The sequence below is a fragment of the Xenopus laevis genome, chromosome 1S (genome assembly GCF_017654675.1).
Source record: "Xenopus laevis strain J_2021 chromosome 1S, Xenopus_laevis_v10.1, whole genome shotgun sequence".
NCBI classification, from domain to species: Eukaryota; Metazoa; Chordata; class Amphibia; order Anura; family Pipidae; genus Xenopus; species Xenopus laevis.
The window spans coordinates 39,633,704-39,655,585 of record NC_054372.1 but is presented as its reverse complement, the minus strand read 5'-3'; the positions used below and the strand labels follow the sequence as shown (position 1 = coordinate 39,655,585).

The 21,882-nt window shown below is 38.1% G+C and overlaps 1 protein-coding gene across 1 annotated transcript in view; it reads right to left on the bottom strand.

The window, feature by feature from the left end:
* The window catches only part of LOC108704313 (probable ATP-dependent RNA helicase DDX60), a 71,148-nt gene that overhangs the window by 36,104 nt on the left and 13,162 nt on the right, over nucleotides 1–21,882 (bottom strand). The window contains exons 9-23 of the mRNA XM_041579526.1: nucleotides 20,903–21,044; nucleotides 18,773–18,925; nucleotides 16,486–16,588; nucleotides 11,435–11,550; nucleotides 9,899–10,068; nucleotides 9,537–9,789; nucleotides 8,690–8,853; nucleotides 7,594–7,749; nucleotides 5,349–5,498; nucleotides 4,256–4,375; nucleotides 3,346–3,441; nucleotides 2,353–2,468; nucleotides 1,440–1,567; nucleotides 1,245–1,354; nucleotides 945–1,049 (exon numbers count right to left, since the gene is read on the bottom strand). Coding sequence (XP_041435460.1) covers nucleotides 945–1,049; nucleotides 1,245–1,354; nucleotides 1,440–1,567; nucleotides 2,353–2,468; nucleotides 3,346–3,441; nucleotides 4,256–4,375; nucleotides 5,349–5,498; nucleotides 7,594–7,749; nucleotides 8,690–8,853; nucleotides 9,537–9,789; nucleotides 9,899–10,068; nucleotides 11,435–11,550; nucleotides 16,486–16,588; nucleotides 18,773–18,925; nucleotides 20,903–21,044 — 2,082 coding nt within the window. The remainder of the gene's footprint in view (nucleotides 1–944; nucleotides 1,050–1,244; nucleotides 1,355–1,439; nucleotides 1,568–2,352; nucleotides 2,469–3,345; nucleotides 3,442–4,255; nucleotides 4,376–5,348; nucleotides 5,499–7,593; nucleotides 7,750–8,689; nucleotides 8,854–9,536; nucleotides 9,790–9,898; nucleotides 10,069–11,434; nucleotides 11,551–16,485; nucleotides 16,589–18,772; nucleotides 18,926–20,902; nucleotides 21,045–21,882) is intronic.

Genomic DNA, 21,882 nt, shown 5'->3' with positions numbered 1-21,882 from the left:
TGAAATAGATCCCATCGGTTCGAATGGTGGATCAAGAAGGGCCTCGAGAACAACATTTAAATCCCATGCTGGAACTGGAGGCTGATACGGAGGAACTATATGTGCCACTCCTTGCAGAAATGTACGTACTGTATCATTCAAGGCTAGTTTGGACTGAAATAGGATTGACAGAGCTGATACTTGCACTTTCAGAGAGCTGAGTTTTAGACCTCGCCGGAGCCCACGCTGCAGGAAAGACAGAACTCTCGGGATGCTAAGTTCGTGAAAGGATAGATTGAACTCCTCGCACCAACTCCGATAGGACTGCCAGACTCTGTAGTTCCTGGTAGCAGGACACTTAAAAAACTGATTGGATAAGCTGGAGTGTGGGGGTTAAGCCGGTTAGGCACGCCCACAATTTTATTAGTAAGTGTCCTGCCTCCTGGAGGGTGGAGCTTAACCCCCATCGTCCCTGTGTCCCCCTATGATGACAGAGAAATGTTTTTCGAATGTGAATGTTTTGAATTATTCTTCTAACCATCAATTAAATAAAGATTTCACTCTCCAGAGCTTATATTACCTATAGCAGTGATCCCCAACCAGTGACTCATGAGCAACATGTTGCTCTCCAACCCCTTGGATGTTGCTCCCAGTGGCCTCAAAGCAGCTGCTTATTTTTGAAGTCTCGGCTTGGAGGCAAGTTTTAGTTGTATAAAAACCAGGTGCACTGCCAAACAGAGCCTCAATGTAGGTTGACAATCCACATAGGTGCTACCAAATGGCCAATCACAGCCCTTATTTGGCCCAAGACCATTTTTCATGCTTGTGTTGCTCCCCGACTCCTTTTACTTCTGAATGTTGCTCACGGGTTGGAAAGGTTGGGGATCACTGACCTAGAGTGTAGGTGTATGATATTATGAATGGCCAAAAACATGTAATGCAATTTAGAGTACTACACTTCTTACCTGTCTTCTTGACCACTTAGGCCACGCATTAACCATAGTGTCATACAGTTGTAAACTTTCCCTTGGAGAGCAGGACAGGTCATTTGGAATTCCGTATTTCTCTATCTAAGTTGAATAGAGAAATGTTACATAAATAATAGAATAATGGACATATCAAATGTGCTTATTATTGTAATTTGGATTATTCGGGAAAAAAAGGAGTCTATGGGAGACGGCCTTTCCATAATTTGGATCTTTCTGGATAAAGGGTTCAGGATAATGGATCCCATACCTGTATCACCATTTTATGAATGCACTTACATGGTCCATGGTTAAGGCAGCACACGGGTGATAGTGCTCAAAAGACACTTCGGAGTCTTGCACAGAGCAGACATACTTCTCCAGATCATTGTATCTCTTGCCATAGATCACTTTACAAAAATAAGAGTAAATACTAGTTAAACTCATTCAAATGATATTGTCCTATAGTTGAAAAGGTTTTAAATTCTACTTTACCCAGGCGCACTCTGTAAGACTTTTTTTCTGTCTTCTTATAGGCTTTAGCCTTCCTTCCTTTCTCTGTCCATTTGTCATCTATTAATTTGTCCCTTATCTGCCAATAATTTTGAACTGATTGCAGCCATCTTTAGAACAAAAATAACAGATTCTTGTTATTACATTCTTACTTTACAAACGAAGAATCTTTCGCAGAAAAAATAAAGAAGCATATTAATAGCTCTTATTTATAAATTATTTATATAATTTGATGGCTAATGCAGATGGCAAAATGGCCATCCTTGTTCATGTCAAAACTCCATATGTCCCACTACCATCTCATCCTCGCACAACTTCAAGACTTACTTTTTTCACTCACAAGGTCCAATTGCCTCTTCACAATTATGTTTTTACCTTCCATCTGTAGTTGCTTCTCACCACAATTATTTGAACCATAAGCTCTATTTTCATCATCTACACCACATTTATTTTCAAAAAAACACTCCAGCTACCCCCCCAGCCCCACTTTTTAGCCAAACTGCTAATCCATCCAAAAATATACATGGACTACCATCTACTTTTGTTCTGCCAGTATTCAGGTCACAACATGCTCCAGCTGCACCATCTCTTTGTTGCACCTCCTGCTGCATCAACAGTGCAATGCACCTGCTGCAGCTCCTATCTATGCAGTTTCTGCTGCAGCATTTGATATAGCTACTACTTCTATGTGATATATACAACAGTATATATATATATATATAGATATGCTGTATATATTTCTGTGGACCTTGTTACTAGCTGTATGCACAGTTTTCACAGTAATCTCCATTGCATTCCATGTTAGATTTGTAATACAGGCCCCAGAACTGGCTGCTGTTCAGTTAATAGATAATATACTGTATCTCTATATGCGTTTGGAAAAAATACCACTTACTCAGTAAGGTGTTCTGGGTTACTTATCGTTGCAGACAAAGCAAGAAATGGACAACGGATCATCACTAGAAGATGTTCCCATACTTCTGCACCAATTTCTCCTCCAAGGCAATGAATCTTAGAAAAAAAAATACATATACCCATTTATTTGTATATAGTAATTGTTTTTTATAAATATACATTTTTATCATTTATTTTTATTATTTGTCTTCCTTTTCTGCCTCTTACCAGATTTCAAACGGTCACTGAGCCCTGCAGTCAAAAACTTGACCTTTGAGGCTAAATTTTATTGTATTGTTACTATTGTTACTAGGGATGCACCAAATCCACTATTTTTGAATTAGGCCGAACCCCCGAATCTTTTGCGAAAGATTTGCATATGCAAATTAGGGGTGAGAAGGGGAAAACTTTCTAGCTTCCTTGTTTTGTGACAAAAAGTCACGCAATTTCCCTCCCGCCCCGAATTTGCATATGCAAATTAGGATTCAGATTCAGTTCGGGCAATGCAGAAGGATTTCGTTCGGCCGGGCAGAAGGATTCGGCGAAACCCAAATCCTGCTGAAAAAGGCAGAATCCTGGCTGAATCCCGAACCGAATCCTGGATTTGCTGCATCCCTAATTGTTACCGGTTAGGCTAATGGCAAATTTATCGAAGTGTGCTTGGTTTACGCCATGTTAACGTCAGAGCTATCGCTGTTATTTTGCACCACTTCAGACCTATATAAGTAATTTCTGGTAGGAGATGCCCTAAAGAAAAAGCATGTAAGAAAATGACGATGCTTGGCAATGTGTGGTGCATTATTCTGCCGTTTTGTACACCACATAATAAATGCCCCACAAAGTAGTGAAGTAGTGAAGACCGATTGCAAATTGTGTCAAAATATCTCAGTTAAATTGAAGGTGAAAATTTCCCTTTTAAAGAAAAACACATGTAAAAATGAATCTTATGTCTGTATAATACTATAGCGATATACAGAAATATATACATACATACCTCATCAAATATGACATATTTAATCCTTTTAGTCCATTCCTGACGGTGCGGAGACAGGAGAAGTATCTCAAGGCACTGAGGCACAGTTACTAATATCTACAGTATAAATGCAACAGCAAATATTACTATTATAAAGTCTATTTGTAAAGTATGTATTTGATATAGATTTAAATCACAATTATATTTCCCATTTCAATGGGAAGAGGGTTAATTCTTGTAATATATTTAGGTACAGATGAGAAAAAATAAATAAAAGAAATACTCAGGGGGCTCATATTCACTGGCTTAATAATTAAAAGTAACCGCATTGCTTTTACTGCATTGTATATTATGGGTTTTCATGTCTACAATGTTGATCTCAGTGAACCGAAGATTTAGCCATCAATTAAAAATGTATCATTTGGATTCTTTTACATTTTTCATGAGTCTAGAGAGAATATAAACAGCCTGGCATATACACAAATGGACACAGGTGTTGTATGCATTGACCGCATTCATACAGGTATGGGATCCATTATGCGGAAACTCATTATACAGAAAGCTCCAAATTACAGAAAGTCTATCTCCCATAGAGTCTATTATAGCCAAATAATCCAAATTTTTGAAAAGGATTTCCTTTTTCTCTGTAATAATAAAACAGTAGTTGATCCAAACTAAGATAAAAATTAATCCTTATTGGAAGCACAACCAGCCTGTTGGGTTTATTTAATGTTTACATGATTTTCTGTTGCCACTTAATATCTCAAACTTCCTACAGTGATGGTTGTATAGTAGTGAATCTGCCTTACCAATATATGGCTAGTTTTCGGTGATCTAGTACAGCTATGAGTATGATGTCTATGAGCAAACAGCTATTATTTATTGGCATACTCTCCAAAAATGATATTTCTAATATGACTGAGGAACATACCTGGCAGTTTAATGTATCAGTACGATAATCCCTTGTGAAAACACCACACAGAGCAACTCCAGTTGGACAATTTTTGTTGAACTGATTGATTACAGTGGTTACCACCTGGTTTACAAGAGCCTGTTTAACAGAATAATATATGGTGAGAATACAAACAAAATTTTGACATACGGTACTAAATCTTCTGTGGATGTGAAGGTAGGCACAACTCAAGAAGGTAGCGGAGAACAGGCAGAGGATCCATGGGGTCATATATAAAGTGCAAAAACCAGGCACAGACAACCTCATTTTTTACACACTTGTACTCTGCTCCCCTCCATAGCACAGGTCTTTTCACCCAGAATGAATACAGAACTGCTGACATTCTGCAGCACAGGTATCCAATAAATCAAGTTATACATTTAAGTACCTGTCCACTGCTTCTGTCCCAATAGAATCTAATACATTTAAAGTAGTGAAGGTTATGGATATACTGTAGGTACACAAACACTTAGGGGGTTATTTATCAAAGTCCTATTTTATCTCAAAACTACTCCGATCAAATCCGCTCTGGTTTTTTACGCTTATTTATTATTACATGTTCCCAAAAATTTGCTTTGCAGGAAAAAAATCAGATCTTCAAGAATTTTTTCAGATTTTTCACCCGAAAACTCCGATTTCTTATGCTTTTTGCCTGAAAACTTTGGGATATTGCCCGAAACCCAGTTCCCATTAACTTATATGCAACCTCTACAGGTCTGAGATGCCGGATTTTCTGATTCAGACTTTTCCATCCTCTGGGTTTAATAAATTCCAAAAAATTCGTGATTTTTTAAAAGTCCGATTTTATTAAAAAAATCACACATTTTTCGGGATTTTTGCATCCAGAGTTTAGTAAATAACCCCCTAATAGTATGCTGTGATAAAAGGTTTATTCAAAAAACATGTTTCAAGCAATGGATCTGTGCTTGGTATTATCCATGCAAGCCCCTACCCCCCATGCCAATCAGACCCGCAAAATAAGCAAGTGCCAGATTATGCAGGGTGCTAAGAATCCACGTACTTACAGCCTTCCCTATGATTACATAAAATTACCTTAAAAAAGTGATTTTACCTTTGTTGGTGAAACATACACAACCACACCTTCATGGCCTTGACTCAAAACTTTCTGCATGCAGTAGTACGAAGCATAGGTCTTTCCTGAAGATGTAGGGGCAACTATCACCGCAGACTCATTATTGTCAACAACATCAAGAAGTTTGCGCTGTCGGCACATAAAAATTGTCATTTTTTGCCAGACGTAAATTTAAGAAAAGAGCTTATATTTTTTACCTCGATAAAAACCAAATATCCACTGATTTGTAAATAAATGCAGTTACACTAGTAGCAGAGATTTAACCTAAAATGTTCTTGTCTAAACAAGCTTATGCATTTTTGGAAACAATGTTTAATCCTAGAGATCATTTAGTCTCCTGTTTACAGTAAACTATGTCACTAAAAAATGAAAAGGACTGGGTCATATAGACAACAGGGATGCACCAAATCAAGGATTCGGGTTGGGATTCTGCCTTTTTCAGCAGGATTCGGCCAAATCCTTCTACCCAGCTGAACGAATCCTAATTTGCATATGCAAATTAGGGGAGGGAAGGGAAATTGGGTGACTTTTTGTCACAAGGAAGTAATTTCTATTTGCATATGCAAATTAGGATTCAGATTCGGTATGGTATTTGGCCAAATCTTTTACTAAGGATTTGGGGGTTCGGCTGAATCCAAAATCGTGGATTCGGTGCATCCCTAATAGACAATACAGTAATAATGCCACTAGCTTTCTCAAAACCCAGAATCACCATACCATAAAAGACACCAGGAATTGAAGACTAGTTTTGATATGGACACCACCGGCCCTGGTACTTGATGACCTGGGATAGCTAAGCTATATGCCCAGGGACCGGATTTGTTGAGAGGCCACCAAAGCCTGGGCCTAGGGCAGCAAGATGTTTAGGGGTGACAAGCAGGCGCCCTAAAAATCTGTATAAATGACAGTATATCCAAAACAGACAACCCCTGACCTGCAGCTCAGCACCTCTACCACGTGACTGTGTTGTGTAAAACTGTAGAATTTATTTTCATAAAGGCATTGGCATCCACTGTATAGCTGCCCTGACCCGAGCAATTGAGCTATATTCAACTGCAGAATAATGAATTCCTTATCTGGCTTAGAAGAAAGAAATGGTTTGTATCTTCTTCGGGCATGATGTTGTGACGTCACATGACATTGTGATGTCACGCTGCCCGGCAGATTATGCCCTAGTTCTCGTCTCTGCCATGGAGCTATGCACAGGCCAGCACTGTAGTTCATCCAAATCTGGTTACAGAACTTTCTTTTCTTGGAAATCTTTCAATTGGTAGGTTAATTCATAAAATAATAATGCTGCTGTGCTGTGTGCTGACTCACTAATGCAGGGATCCCCAACCTTTTGAACCCATGAGCAACAATCAGAAGTAAAAGGAGTTGGGGAGCAACGCAAGCATGAAAAATGATCTTGGGGTGCCAAATAAGTGCTGTGATTGGCCATTTGGTAGCCCCTATGTGTATTGGCAACCCACATTAAGACTCTGTTTGGCAGTACACCTGGTTTTTATGCAACCAAAACTCGCCTCCAAACCTGGAATTCAAAAATAAGTACCTGCTTTGAGGCCACTGGGAGCAACATCCAAGGGGCTGGAGAGCAACATGTTGCTCATGAGCTACTGGTTGGGGATCACTGCACTAATGTAACGTAAACTAAATAGATTTTAAACAAATGCTATGGAGATTAATACAAGTCTCTTCCCTCAAAAAGGGTGTTTTATTTTATTTATTTCATTCACCCTGCCATTGGAGTCTGGAGCATATTGGCAGGAAAAATTGGTAATTGTTTATGTTTTTAATACAAAATTATTTGCTGCCTGTTTGTTGCCTGTGTTCTTTTATTTGGCAAATCTGGCCCTGTATTTGACATTTGTAAAAAAACACACAAATCTGTACCCTTAGCTGAACTGGAATTTGCACTGGTTTTGCTCTTACTAACCAATGTCTCAGAAATGGTTCAGGAGCATTTAACAAAATGCATTTCTTATTCTGCAGAGAATTTATCAAGATACATTCTTTTAAACACTTATTAATCCAGTAAATAAAAAAAATGGCACTATACTAATCTGAGACTCTATATATACCACATCCATACAGTCCCAGAAACAGTAATTTCCCTGAACCTCAAAGCCATGATCTGATCTGGTGTCAGAGAAATTGAAAATCAGCAAAGCCAATAGATTCAAGAGCAGCTGTTTAGAGACAAGATAAAAATGTATCCTTTTACCTGCCATGTGTCCGGAATAAAATGTTGCACTCTTGGATCAGGATCTGTCCTTTCATCTCTTAACAAGTATGGACTCATGAACTGCAATTGGAAACGAGCAGATCCAACTCCAACCAAACACTCTGCTTTTTTTTTATCCTCTCGAGCACTGGTTCCCTGCAATTATACAGTATGGTTTTTTTATTTGCATGCAGTATTTATTTCCAGCTTATTCCATTGAATATCTTACACACACTCTCTCTACTGTAAAGGAAAGTGTTACTGTAGAACAGAGATTGACAAGAATCTAGTGCAGGCACAGCATCTTTGATATTTCTACCAGTGCTAAATACACAGATACATATACTACACAATCGATTCTCTGGAATGCTTGGGACCTGGGTTTTACCGGACAAGGGATTTTTCGGTCATTTGAATCTCCATGTATTGAGTTCAATAAACAATGTAAACATGGGGAGAGGCCCATTTATCAAAGGTCGAATTTCGAATTCATGTGAATTTTTTTAATTTTGCATTGAAGTTAATTATTGTTATCAAAGAGTTATAAGTAGTTACAACCAGGGGTGATCCAGGCCTCTCCGCCGTCTGAGGCAGCTTGCTGCTGCTACCGCCCCCTTCCCCGCACACTCATATTTATGAACTAGAGGGGGTCGAGGGGGGGTCCACAACATTTGAAACCCAGAAATTCGGCTCTTAATGTTACAGGAGCGCCATTTTGCCTCCCCTGGTAACTAGAGTGGTGCTGCTGCCTATGGCAAGTTTCTCAACTCACCTTGTTGGCGCAGTGCCCCTGGTTACAACTGCTGCTGCCTATCCATTTTTTATTGCAGCTCAATTATCCATCAACATATAATTATATTATACATCATGCTCCTTCTTATACATACTTATACTGTGGATCTACAGTAAATATTTATATTTTTACTTATCATTAAAGGGCCAGTAATTTCATCCAGCATTCAATTAAATTAAACTGACCGTAGTGTGTATGACTATGATAAGAACCTGTGACTCTAAGCTGCACTAGGGCAGGGACTGATGTGAATATGTTGGCCTTATATGAGTAAAGCATATTAATAATAATAATGTCACTTACCTTTGAACATGGTAATGTGCACGCCAAATTCTCAAAACCCAGATAATTAAGACAATTAGTAATCATTTGTTGATCCTCTTTAGTCATCATATCCTTGTATTTAATCTGAAGTGTCTGTATCCTCTTCATGATTTCCACAGCAATATTTAAATCTTTCTCCTCTTCTGAAAAGAAAAATAATACATGATATTAGGAAAATAACACCTGTGCCCAGGGCGCCATTAGAAATCACGCGGCCCCATACAATAAAATTTTCTTCGGGGCCCCCTTGGCCCCGCCCACACCCAGGTCCTCAAGCCCCACCCCAGATCCCACCCACACCACAGTTAAATGACCACACAGACATCAGCGCTAAAAAAAGGTAACCCCCCCACATACACAAGTTATAAAAAGCTATTGATGGTCATGGCCCCCTTATAAGTTAAATAAAAAGCTGTGGTGCCAGAGCACCCCATAAAAAATGTAAAAAAAATTGGTGGTCAGGGCTAGTGATGGGCGAATGTGGGGCGTTTTGCTTTGCTGAAAAATTCGGGAAACGGTGTCTTGTTTTTGACGCTGGCGTCCATTTTTATAACACCGGCGAATTTTCGTGGCGGTTTTGCCAATTTATTTGCCAGAGGCCTTGCGAATAAATTCGCCCATTACTAGTCAGGGCCCCCCTACAATTTAAAAACAATAATCTGAAGAGTAGTCCCCGTCGCACCCCCACTATACTACAACAATGAGTTCTCACACACAGCTTTTTAATAAAATATTAATTTCCACAGTTTCTGATGCTACAATTTTTTCTGTTTCTAGGATTTGTCATTGTAAATGTTAGGATACACTAGAAAAGAATAATACATACTGTGCGTGCAGCAGTGTTCAACCCAGACCTCAAGGGAAATTCTTAATCCCGATAGTTCTGCAAGAAGCTTCACTGATTTGCTTTGGGTGTTCTTGATGAAATGTTCCAGTTTTTTTAAGCCAGGAAAAAAATTTGCTCTCATTTCTTTTGCAGTGGAAGATGCAATAGATTTCCACTGTTCAACTTCCTTAGTTTCTTCTTTGGCGTTCATTCTTTTCTGATTTTCTTCTATGATTAGATCTTTTTTGGATTTCTATGAACACAAAATTGAAGGTAAAAGAAAATCGAGACCTGTTCTGATGTTGCTCCACTCGCGAAGCAGATCAACAACCTCAGATGACCACTCACTAATGAGTCCTTACCTGTGATTCCTTTTTCTTCACAACAATCTTTTCTTTCTCCACCTTCTTCTCAGATTCATCGTTCTGTACTACAATTGTCTTGGATGATGAGGAGACTAAAGATTGCCCACTAAAACGTTGAAAAGTCTGCAGCTTTTGATAATCTCTGAGAGCACGTTCATCTTTCAATGCTGTTGGAAGTCAAAAACAGTATTTATCCACTTTTCTGCTTGCATTTATTTTCTGCTAATCATGAGCCTCTCTACTTTCTTCAATACGTGACACTCTACTTCAGATTCAAATAAATTATGAGTTTTACAGATAAAACTATATTGATCAGAAAAAACTATATTGATCCCTAAATATCATTCAGCAATGAGTGTAGCAAAAGTGCACAAATAACTGATGAGCATGTAGATGTTCAATTTCATATTTTGTAAATTAGATTATACTGTCTCTTTAAAGGGAATTTATATTCAAAAAAAAAAAAGTTTTTGGGTTCCCCACACATAAATAAACTCAAGAAAGAGATCATCAGAAACCTCCAATGCCTTTGCCATCTCCTTTGTGAACAGAGTAATATCAAAACACTTCTTTAGAGTGTATATCTCTCTGACTACGGTTACAAGAGCTGCAGGCAATGCGGTTTATTATTTTGTCAGTTAATAAAAACTTAAAAGGCTCTGAAACGGTAAAAAGGCAAAAGTGCTTAGAAAAGCACCCTAAACAAATTTCCATTTGCTTGTTTAAGGTATACGTTTTAAAATTTGATTTATGTTGTCTTTGTGCTATTTGCAATTAAATATAGGGTTCAAATGATTTGCAAATCATCACATTCTTTTTTTATTTACATTTTTACACAGTGTCCCATCTTTTTGGAAATAAACTTGTAGGGTCAGATTTATCAAGGGTCGGATTTCGAGGTTTAAAAAATCCTCGAATTTGACCCTCAAAGTCAAATCCTTAGAATTCGAATATAGAATTCGAAGGATTTTAGCGCAAAAGGTTTGATAGCGATCGATCGAATGATTTTTTTTCCATCATAAACGATTTTAAGCGATCGATCGAATGATTTTTTTTCCATCATAAAAAGTGCCCAAAACCTATCTAAAATGTCCCTATAGGCTAACATTCAATTTGGTAGCTTTTATTCGGCGAAGTATTGCGTCAAAGGAATTTTTAAAGAGACAGTAGTTCGATTATCGATTGGTCAAATGGTCGAATGATTTTTACTTCGAATCGTTCGAATCATTCGATTCGATCTAATTTGATCAAATTTGACCAATTTGATGGTCTAAGTACCCAAAAAAATTACTTCGAAATTTGAATATTTTTGGATTTAAACTATTCATTTGAGTTTAGTAAATCTGCCCCGTAGTGTATTAAAATGCATTCAAAAAATATCTCATCTTATTGTAAGGGTTGGTTTTGGAAGAGATTCTCTATAATCCATCAAAATCTAGCGTTGCCCCTTGTTCATTTTCTGTAATAGTTAAGGTATATTCCCCATTACCCACCCACCTACTGTACTTCCCACCCCAGAGTCTCTGTCTGTACCTTCATCACTTCCCTTTGTTTTGTCATAGTCATCACTTAGTGGACGTCCAGAATGCCAGTGTATAAGTTCATCAAAATATTTCCCTCTGGTGACAGGAGTTTCTCTATGTTCAATACTAAAAAAAAACATATAGATTTATCACCTCAATGCAAGTGGAACAATATTATATATTTTTATTACATGAAAGGAAAAAATTTGGAACCGTTTACCAAAAAAATCCCCTATGTTAGAATAATAATGCAGGACACAGGGGTTTCAAAACAGATGCAGGTGATGATAGCTGTTCTTTTATGCAGATGTGCTCAAACTGAAGACAATTAAATATCAGGAAGAACACAAAGATATGATGATTGGCAAGAACAGTATCAAACAATTTGTAAATCATTACAACTATGTATTTTGAAGTCTTTGTGTTTAGAAAAAAGTCTAATCATAACCTTTCCCTGTTGCTCAAACTAGGGGGGTAATTTACTAAAGGGCGAATTTTCGCCTCGGAAGGCTCCACCACAGTTCGTGCCGATTCGACAGACGTCAATTCATCAAAATGCGAAGTTACGTCTTGGCAGGCGAAGTATCGTCAGCAAAACTTCGTCAAGCTGAGCATTTCATAGTGAACTTTCGCTCACGTTCATTTCTTTGTTAGTACACTTATGCTTAGGTCAATTTGAATAGGGCAGGTACATATACTGTAGGTCGTATATACTGTATGTCTTTATTAGTGATGTTGGTACAAATGCTTGAAGGGGCCACTTATTAAAAATGTCAAAGGAAGCAAAATTAGGGATGCACCGAATCCACTATTTTGGATTCGGCCGAACCCCCGAATCCTTCGTGAAAGATTCAGCCGAATACCGAACCGAAATCCTAATTTGCATATGCAAATTAGGGGTGGGAAGGGTAAAACATTTTCTTCTTCCTTGTTTTGTGACAAAAAGTCACGAGATTTCCCTCCCCGTCCCTAATTTGCATATGCAAATTAGGATTCGGATTTGGTTCGGCCAGGCAGAAGGATTCGGCCGAATCCAAATCCTGCTGAAAAAGGCAGAATCCTGGCTGAATCCCGAACCAAATCCTGGATTCAGTGCATCCCTAAGCAAAATAAAGAAAAAAGAGATCCTCTAATGCCCTAGACATGAGCCCATTCTAAAACAAATGTGGCATGCCCCTCAAATGGTTAAAAATGTAAAAAAAATATAAATATATACAACTTTTAAACATAATATCACTTTAAAATATGAAAAAAACCCCAGCGTTTTAACTTTTTTGATGCCTTTTTTGGAACACAGGATATGATGTCACTCACGTAAGATTGGGGAGGATGTAGCGTCATCTTATCAGTTCAGGTATAACCTGGCGAAGCAAACTCTGGCGAAAGGGGTAAGGTACTAGAAAATTAGCACTTTAGTGAATTTGTGGAGTAATGAACATTCGTCTGAGCGAAAATTCGCCTGGTGAAAGGGTGCGAAACTTTGTTAGCTATTTACACTCTTTTGCTAGAGAATTGTCCTCTACACCTGTTAGTAAACTGGTATTCTCCCTGTGGAGTGGATTTCTGGTGAATTTTCGCTATCAACGGCCACTTTGCTCTTTAGTAAATTTGCCCCTAGCTGTCACTATAACAGAATATTACAGAATAATGACATTGAAAATGAAATCTCGTTGGCGTAAGATGGGGCTGCAGACATCTTGACTGTGCTAAGCTGACTGAATGCAGATCTCTTACAGAAAGAATGTCTCCTGTGTTATTCTGAGTAATGCAAGCCTCGCTGCCTAAAAGCATAGCATCAGAAACACTACATCAGTGATCATGTTTTGTCATGATTTTCATATTTACATAAAATCTTTACCCCCAGAACAAATACTTAAGCAATATATCTTGCAAAACTGGAATTCTATATCAGTAAATACTGCCCTTTTACATCTTCTACCTTGTGCCACCATTTTATGAAATTCTCTGTGCTGCCTCAGAGATCACCTGACCAGAAATACTGCAGCTCTAACTGTAACAGGAAGAAGTGTGGAAGCAAAACATGTAAATTTTGTTTGTGCGCATCATAGGATCCCAGGGGGCGGCCCTTATTTCTTAAAATGCCAGTTTTCTATTGAGGATTACCCAATGACACATACTACTAAAAACGTATATTATTATGAAAATGGTTTATTTACATGAAGCAGGATTTTACATATTTCAGCAGTATATTTTTATAGAGACCTACATTGTTGGAGAGTGTAGTTTTCCTTGAAATGAGCTGATCACGATTCTGTTGGGTTATGGCAATTCACGGCAAATTCCTGCGATTTTTGGACGTCGACACAAATTCGCTGGCGTCCAAAAAAAAATTTTTCGCGACGGTCAAAAAACAGATGCCGGCATCAAAAAACGAGAATTGGCGCAATTTTGCAAATTTCGCTGGAAATTCACGAATTTTTAGGCAAAGTGAAACGCCCCAAATTCACCCATGACTACTGAAGACTGTAATATATCATGGACTGGTGCCTTTGCATGCTGTTTGGGGCTTTGTGTCATTTTGTGTCATTGAAATGTCAGTGCCTATTATAAATCTTAACCCAGACTCTGGAGACCCTAGATCTGAAAGTTCCACCTATCACCTAGAGAACAAGCCAGTATCTTCTGTGCCATTGTTGACGATTAACTCTAAAACTATTTTTTAAACGTTTTATAACATGTTGATGGCAATAAGCAGTAGGGCAGGTATTGTGGGAGTACAGTGCATATAGAAAACCACTTTAAAGTCACTAAAAAACCCGTTTTCATATTGCTGTGGAGGATAAGGTTAGAAATATCATTCAAGATAATATTTGTGGAAAATGTTACTTTAGTGCAGGGGTGTCCAAAAGGTAGACCGGGATCTACCAAAAGACCTTTAGTTTGTGATCAGTAGATCTCAAGTCAGTGTCAACAAACAGCTGTAAAGGTTACATAAGAAATAGTTGTTTTTTAAATATAGTAATATAAATTCTCATATAAATCAATTTAATATTTAAATAATATTTTCCATAGAAGAGAAAGCTAACAGTGATATTATGGATGTAGATCACAATGGGACAACATCACTAAGGGGCAGATTTATCAAGGGTCCAATTTCGAAGTACAAAAAACTTCGAAATTCGTCAATTTAAAAAACTTCGAATTCGACGTTTTTTCAGCAATTTTGGCAATCCTGCGGTCGATTAAAAATCGTTCGATCGAACGATTAAATCATTTGATTTGAAGGATTTCAGCAATCGATCAAAGGATTTTTATTCGATGTGTAAGACTTAGAAAATGGTTGTAGAAGGTCCCCATAGGCTAACATAGCACTTCGGCAGGTTTAACTTGGCGAAGCATTGAAGTCGAAGTTTTTTTAAAGAGACAGTACTTCGATTATCGAATGGTCGAATATTCAAACGATTTTTACTTTGAATCGAAGTTGAAGTGAATTCGAAGTCTTAGTATCCTATTCGATGGTCGAAGTATCCAAAGAATTAATTTGAATTTCGAAATTTTTTACTTTGAAAATTCCCGCTAATTCACTTTGACCCTTGATAAATCTGCCCACTCCTGCTTTAGTGCTATCGCTACTCTTTAAACAATACAGCAGGGTAACTAAAATAGCAATATGTTATGTATCTGTTACTACAAAATTTTTGTTTAAAATAGTATATGTGAAGCTGAAGCTACTGCCTACTTCAGAGGTGGGGCCACGGATTCCCTGTGCTGCAACTGCACTCAATACGAAAAAGGAGGCGAGAAGGACTGAACCCTCACATACTGCAACATTACTGAAGTGCAAAATACCTTTAATAATATTTGTTTGCACTACTCACTGCAGTAAAATCTGTGACTCTGCAACTACAGCAACACTTGTAACTGAGCCCTTCCATGTTTTTCTATGTAAATATGATGAATCAAACACAACCACTGATACATTTCTAGTCCAAATGTATTTTCACATCCTGCTACTTCAATATAAAGTAGGATAATTGCTTATACAATATAACCCCCATTTAATGTTTTTTAAGGGACCAGAAAAAAAATTATGTAAAATCAGAGAAATGCATTATGCATTGTATATTGTTGGGACCACAAAATATGGGGTAAAATGATCGAAACGTAAAGGGATACTGTCATGGGAAAAAAAATGTTTTTTCAAAACGCATCAGTTAATAGAATTCTGCAGTAAAATCCATTTCTCAAAAGAGCAAACAGATTTTTTTATATTTAATTTTGAAATCTGACATGGGGCTAGACATATTGTCAGTTTCCCAGCTGCCCTCAGTCATGTGACTTGTGCTCTGATAAACTTCAGTCACTCTTTACTGCTGTACTGCATATTGGAGTCAGTGGCGGAACTACCGGGGGAGCAGGGGGTGCGATTGGGCCAGGGGCCAAACCCCCTCAGGGCCCCCCTGGCAGCTCACGCACTTGGCGATTTCCGCCCGCAGCAGCCGATTTCCGCCTAGATAATCTTGTACAGAGGGGGGTCCGGCTGCACTTCCCGCACCAGGGCCCGCCCCCTCCAGTTACGTTACTGGTTGGAGTGATATCACCCCCTCCCCCCCAGCAGCCTAACTACAGAACAATGGGAAGGTAACCAGCTGCTCCCTAACACAAGATAACAGCTGCCTGGCAGATCTAAGAACAACACTCAGTAGTAAAATCCAGGTCCCACTGAAACACATTCAGTTACATTGAGTAGGGGAAACAACAGCCTGCCAGAAAGCAGTTCCAGCCGAAAGTGTTGGCTCTTTCTGAAAGCACATGACCAGGCAAAATGACCTGAGATGGAACCTACACACCAATATTACAACTAAAAAAAAAACACTTGCTGGTTCAGAAATTAAACTTTATATTGTAGAGTAAATTATTTGCAATGTAAACAGTGTAATTTAGAAATAAAAATTAGATCATAAAAATCATGACAGAATCCCTACTTCGATGGAAACTGATGCTTAGTAGAGAAATTTCTACCGATGCTTTATAAATAAGGTGCTAAATTCTAACATGAACTTAAACAATCAGTCTATATTTCCATAAAGATTCAAATACCTGTTTAAGAATGGTAACTCCTGCAGAATGTCCCCAGCATATTCATCAACAATGTCACACTTTGCTTTTAGAAGACCTATAGTTGGTATGTTCTCATCTCTCACTTATTAAAACAGGAAAGAAATTGATTGTTATTAAAAGTTAACATTTCTTTTCTTGCAGCCTCTTCATAAAAATCTAATTAAAGCCATTTTTATCACACAAATGACCCCACAAAATATTGTTATTGCATAGAAAACAGTGCCTTATAAGGGATATAACCAGTAAATATAGATAAGTATAAGCAATATTTGTCTACTGAACCTTCCATGTGGACAATCAGTTTATATAATTCTCTGCTGAGTAAATGATAATTTGCCGAGATCGAAAATAGTTCAGATGCCTTTATAGCCATGAAGCACCTATGCAGTTTGCACTTTTTAAGCAGGGGTGACCAAAAGGTAGACCTTTAGCTGGTGATCAGTAGATCTCAAAACAATGTCCTGAAACAGCTTATCTACTGTATATCACCCTGCTACTTCATGCTTTTTATTCAGATATTTATTACATTAAGGTCACATAACAAATAGTTTAAATATAACAATATACATTTTGTCATAAATCAATATTTAAGTAATATTTTTAATGGAACAGAATGCTTACAGTGCTTTTATTGATGTAGATCATAATGGGACAACATCACTAAAAGTAGACCTTAGTAAAGTGTAGTCACTCCTGTTTTAAGGCATCAGATCAGCCTTTTTGAGTTAGGGAGTGAATTTTCTGCCTTCCACATGATCTTATCCATTATCTAACACATCAATATAATGTAAAAATTGTATAGCAATTAGATTAAAAAGAATATTAATGTAGCATTTGTCTCATTTCTTTTCTTGGACCCATTTGTGGAAAAGTAACACTAAAGTTTCATCAGTTTCCTACTTCATTGGAAACTGGTGTTTAGTAGAGAAAATAGCATTTGATACAATTTTTTCTTGGACACATTTGTGGAAAATTGAATGCAATCATTTTACATGCAAGTGCACCTTCTGATGCAGGAGAACCCTGAAGATATCATCCTTATGGTGGAAGTAATTCAAGCAGGGCCGGACCAGGCTGGCTGGATCGCTCTTGGCAACCCAGCCGGCCACCATTCCCCCCACCCCCCGCGCACGCTCAACCGTGACAGATGTGAGGGGTTAGCGATGGAGGGGAGAGCGACGGAGGGGAGTGTGACAGGAGGGAGGGGAGAGCAACAGAAAGGAGGGCTACAGAAAGGAGGGCGGCAGGAGGGAGGGAATAACGACGGAGGGGTGGGTGACAGAGGGAAGGAAGGGGAGTAAAACTGAGGGGTGAGAACATGAACTAGGGGCAGGCAGAAGACAATTTTTTATCATTTCCCACTGCAGGCTGTGTCAATAGGTACAACAGACCTGCACCTAATGAATAACATGTAGATGTCATTTTAAAAGTGAGCTCTGAAAATTACACAAACTCGGCGAAATGTGTCCAAAATAACACTTTGCACACTGCATTTGTGTTTGTAATTGAGCCCTGATTTTTCATGTTGACTACCAGTACTGAAATTTTTCAACCCAAAAATTACCTAGTTTTGCATGCGCTTAGTGGTGTATTGTACGTTTTAAAAATTGTTTATTTGTTTAAATATAGGCTCTGCCAGAAATCTTCACAAACTAACAGACCATGGTGCTATACTACTGTAGACCATGACATGATACTGTGAGTAAAAGGAGAGCTCTAATTATTTATTGAGGGGAAAGGTTTTTAAAGGCATAAAATGCAATGAATGAGTGAATACTGTAACTTATGAGGGCAATTAACTATCCTTCTGTGTATACTTGTATTTATGAGAGCAATAGGGAGTTGCTTTATTGCTTTCTTCATAGCAGGCAGTTAGAATCCCATATAGGGGGTGCGAGAGGGGACCCTTATATGCACCCCTCACATTAATACAGGCAGGCAGTATTGTGTTCATGTTCAGGTCCTTGCACCGAAATGGCTCTGTTGGCCCATCGTCAGTTAATGTGGCTTTAAATCTCTTCTGCCTAGCATCTGTTGTTATTCCTATCCCTACGCACAGTGGAGCTCAACCATAAACATCGCACAGTGCAGAATGATTCACACAATGAACATAGTTGCCCCGCATACGTTTATATTTATAAAGCTGGCCAAGATTAGTGTATTGAATGTGGAAAAATAATTATGGGCTTTTATTTGTACAGTGGATTGTTCAATACTAAAACTACAAATCTCAGCTGATTAGAAGACAATTATTTGCTTTAATTACCTTTTACTAAGGAATCCTTTGAAAGGAAGCAACGTGAGGTTGTTCTGATTTCATAGGACTGTGTTTGTTCACTATGTGGGTTCACTTTCAAAATGGAGTTCCAGATAAACGAATACTTATCTTCTATTGTCTTCCCAAATTTCCAATTGAGGTCTGAAAGCAAATATAAAATAGATATAAAGCATGAAAGTGAATTTCTAATATTAATGAGCAAACGGAAGTTTAAAATGTAATTTTTGTAAATTATATTTCATTGTATATTTCTTAAGCCTGGAGGTTATAGATATATTCTTATTAATAGCAGATGTCACCCCCACCATGGTCTTAAAGAGCATCTGAACATAACTGACTAATCTAGTGTGTCATAGCTATTAGCAACCTGGCAGTGGTTCTAATGAGAGACTGGAAGATGAATAGGAATAGGCACAGGCAGATTTTAAAGAAGCCTTGGGGAGACTAAGCCTCTGCAAACCAACAAGACAAAGTTAGCAATAAATATGGGTTCCGTTCATACTTGCTGGTTCATTTATACTTGAAAAAGCCTGACATAGAAAAAAATAAAAAGTAGCAATAACAAAAGAAAGAAATAGTTTTTTGGCTTCTGGTTTTAGAGACCCCTCTAAAGCGAGAAGCGAGGGATAAATAATAATAATAAAAAAAGAAAGAATAGGCCATTCTATATTATATTTCATTTTATCACAAAGATGAACTACTTCTTTGATTAAAGTAGAAGGAAAGCTACCGAAGCAGTTTATTGCCAATAGATTAGCCACAATATTGCAAGCTATATAATATTGCATAACTATATTTATTCTGCAGGATGCTTTTCCATTTTAGGGTAGCAGCTGCCATATTATCTTTGTATGACATCACTTCCTGCCTGAGTTTCTCCCAGCTCACTCATAGCTCTGGGCTCAGATCACAGCAGGAGGGAGGGAGAGGAGCAAACTGAGCATGCTCAAGCCCTAGCCCTGGAGGTTTAAGATGAAAGTCTGATACAGAAGCCCATGAGTACACAATAGAAGGAAAGAAATGCAGTGTTTCTTTTGACAGAGAACTCAGAGCAGCATTACTTTGAGGGTTTACTGGTGTATTTATATAGACCTTTCTGATAAATCTTACTTAATTTTAGCCTTTCCTTCTCCTTTAAACAAATTCAGAAAACAGGTAGATTTTGTGGACGTTTGAATGCTGCATATTAAGCAGGGAACAGCACACGTGATTTCTAACATAATTGAATGTTCTGCTCATATTCAGCCTGTGAAAAAAAAAGTTGTTGTTCTATGCCTACAGCATAGAATTTGGGAAGGTAATGAAAAAGCTCAAAATTGATAAGGGAGGGGGGTTGTAATAAAATCCTCTTACCCTGGTGGTCTAGCCGCGCCGCTCCACTTCATGCGCCATGTCTGTCCCTTAGGGCGCGTGTGCCCGCGTCTCGTCCCCTTTATGGACGCGGACGTGCTGGCGTGATGAGGCCAGCGTGCAAAGACGCGCAATGGCGCAGAATTCAGAGGGTATTTAAAGGGACTTCATTCATTCTTGCATTGCCCGTTATAGGACTTGTTTCCTGGTGCTGTTAGCTGTTGCTATTCTGTTCTGAACCTGATTCTGATTACCTGTTTTGACCCCTGCATGGCTTTTGATGATTCTACATTCTGTATCCTGACCCCTTGCCTGATTACCGACTGATTCTGCTTAACCCTGATTGACTTCCTGGTTTTGACCCTTGTCTGCCTGACTTCGTTTGTACTCTGCCTGCCCTGACCCGGCCTGATCTAACTACAATTCTGTCTAACGCCTTGTACCACGACCTTCTGCCCAAAGACTTTTGCTTTACAGTTGTGCCCCTTTGTTTGTCCAGAACCCTTCGCCTTGCACCTCTCGTTATAAGAACTGGCGGCATCTGAGTAGCTGAGGGCTCTTCCTGAAGCCAAAGGCAGCTGCTACAGGCAGAAGCACGAGCCGAGACCAGGGGGCTTGGCATCAGTTCTGGGTTTAGGGTGCAAACCGTTATAGGGGTAATGAGGCAGAAAACTCTGTCCAAGCTACCTGGGGACTCTGCTTTATTGAAATTTTATACAATTATATTTCTAACTATATTATAGAGGATGGAGGGTAACATTGTCATACCTGTACTTTTCTCTTTTTCATAGAAATATGCAATGTTTTTTAACAGCAAACCATCACTTAAGTCAGGGATGTGTGCCCAATTTATATTCCTGTCTGGGGTGTCAGAAAACGTCTTCAGAATAATGTGTTCAAATATATTTAGCTTAAAAACACAAAAAAAAATGAAACATTAAATATGGTTCATACTGTAATATTTATTAACTCTGCACATATTCTGTCTCCTGCTGTATCCTGAGAAAAGTACTAATTTTCCCTGCAGGAAGCCTGTGCTTACCTTTTCTCTTGCACTTAGAATAATGACCTAGTCTCGCTCCCCATCATAGACCTTTTAACAGTATAGACTTTAATCAAAAGCCTTGATTATTAAATATTAATCTAGCATTTAATACAAAATAGGTAAAAATATAAAGCTAAAATATTAAGCTAAGAAATGGCTAGGAAAATGTTTGATGTGTTTCAGACTAACCATAGGCATCTGCCCCAAGACCCAAAACAAGCTTAATATGCAATAAAGCTCACAGGTTAGCAAAATGCAATTAAATTACGGACTTGAGTAGAACACAAAACAGATCACATATTAAGAGAATATCCTAAGAAATCCCAAATAAACTGTTTACATTCTATTTCCTATTCAACCCTTCTTGTGTCCTTATCACTCACATATTATTTAGGTGTTTTTTTATTCCTCATATTATTTCATATTATTTTCATGTAATTCGACTAGGGAATAGTCCTAATTCGATTTGAGTTTTAAAAAAAAAAATCTAAATTCAAATTTCGAAATTTATCATGTACTTTAAGAGTTCATTTCAACTATTCACCATCTAAAACCTGCCAAATTGGTGTTTTAGCCTATGGGGGGCCTCCTAAATCAATTTAGAGTCGTTTGTGGACTTTTGAAAAAAACTTTCGATTCGAATTAAATTCAAGTTTGCAGGTCGATCCTATTCACCCAAATTTAAAAAAGTTTAATTTTTGTA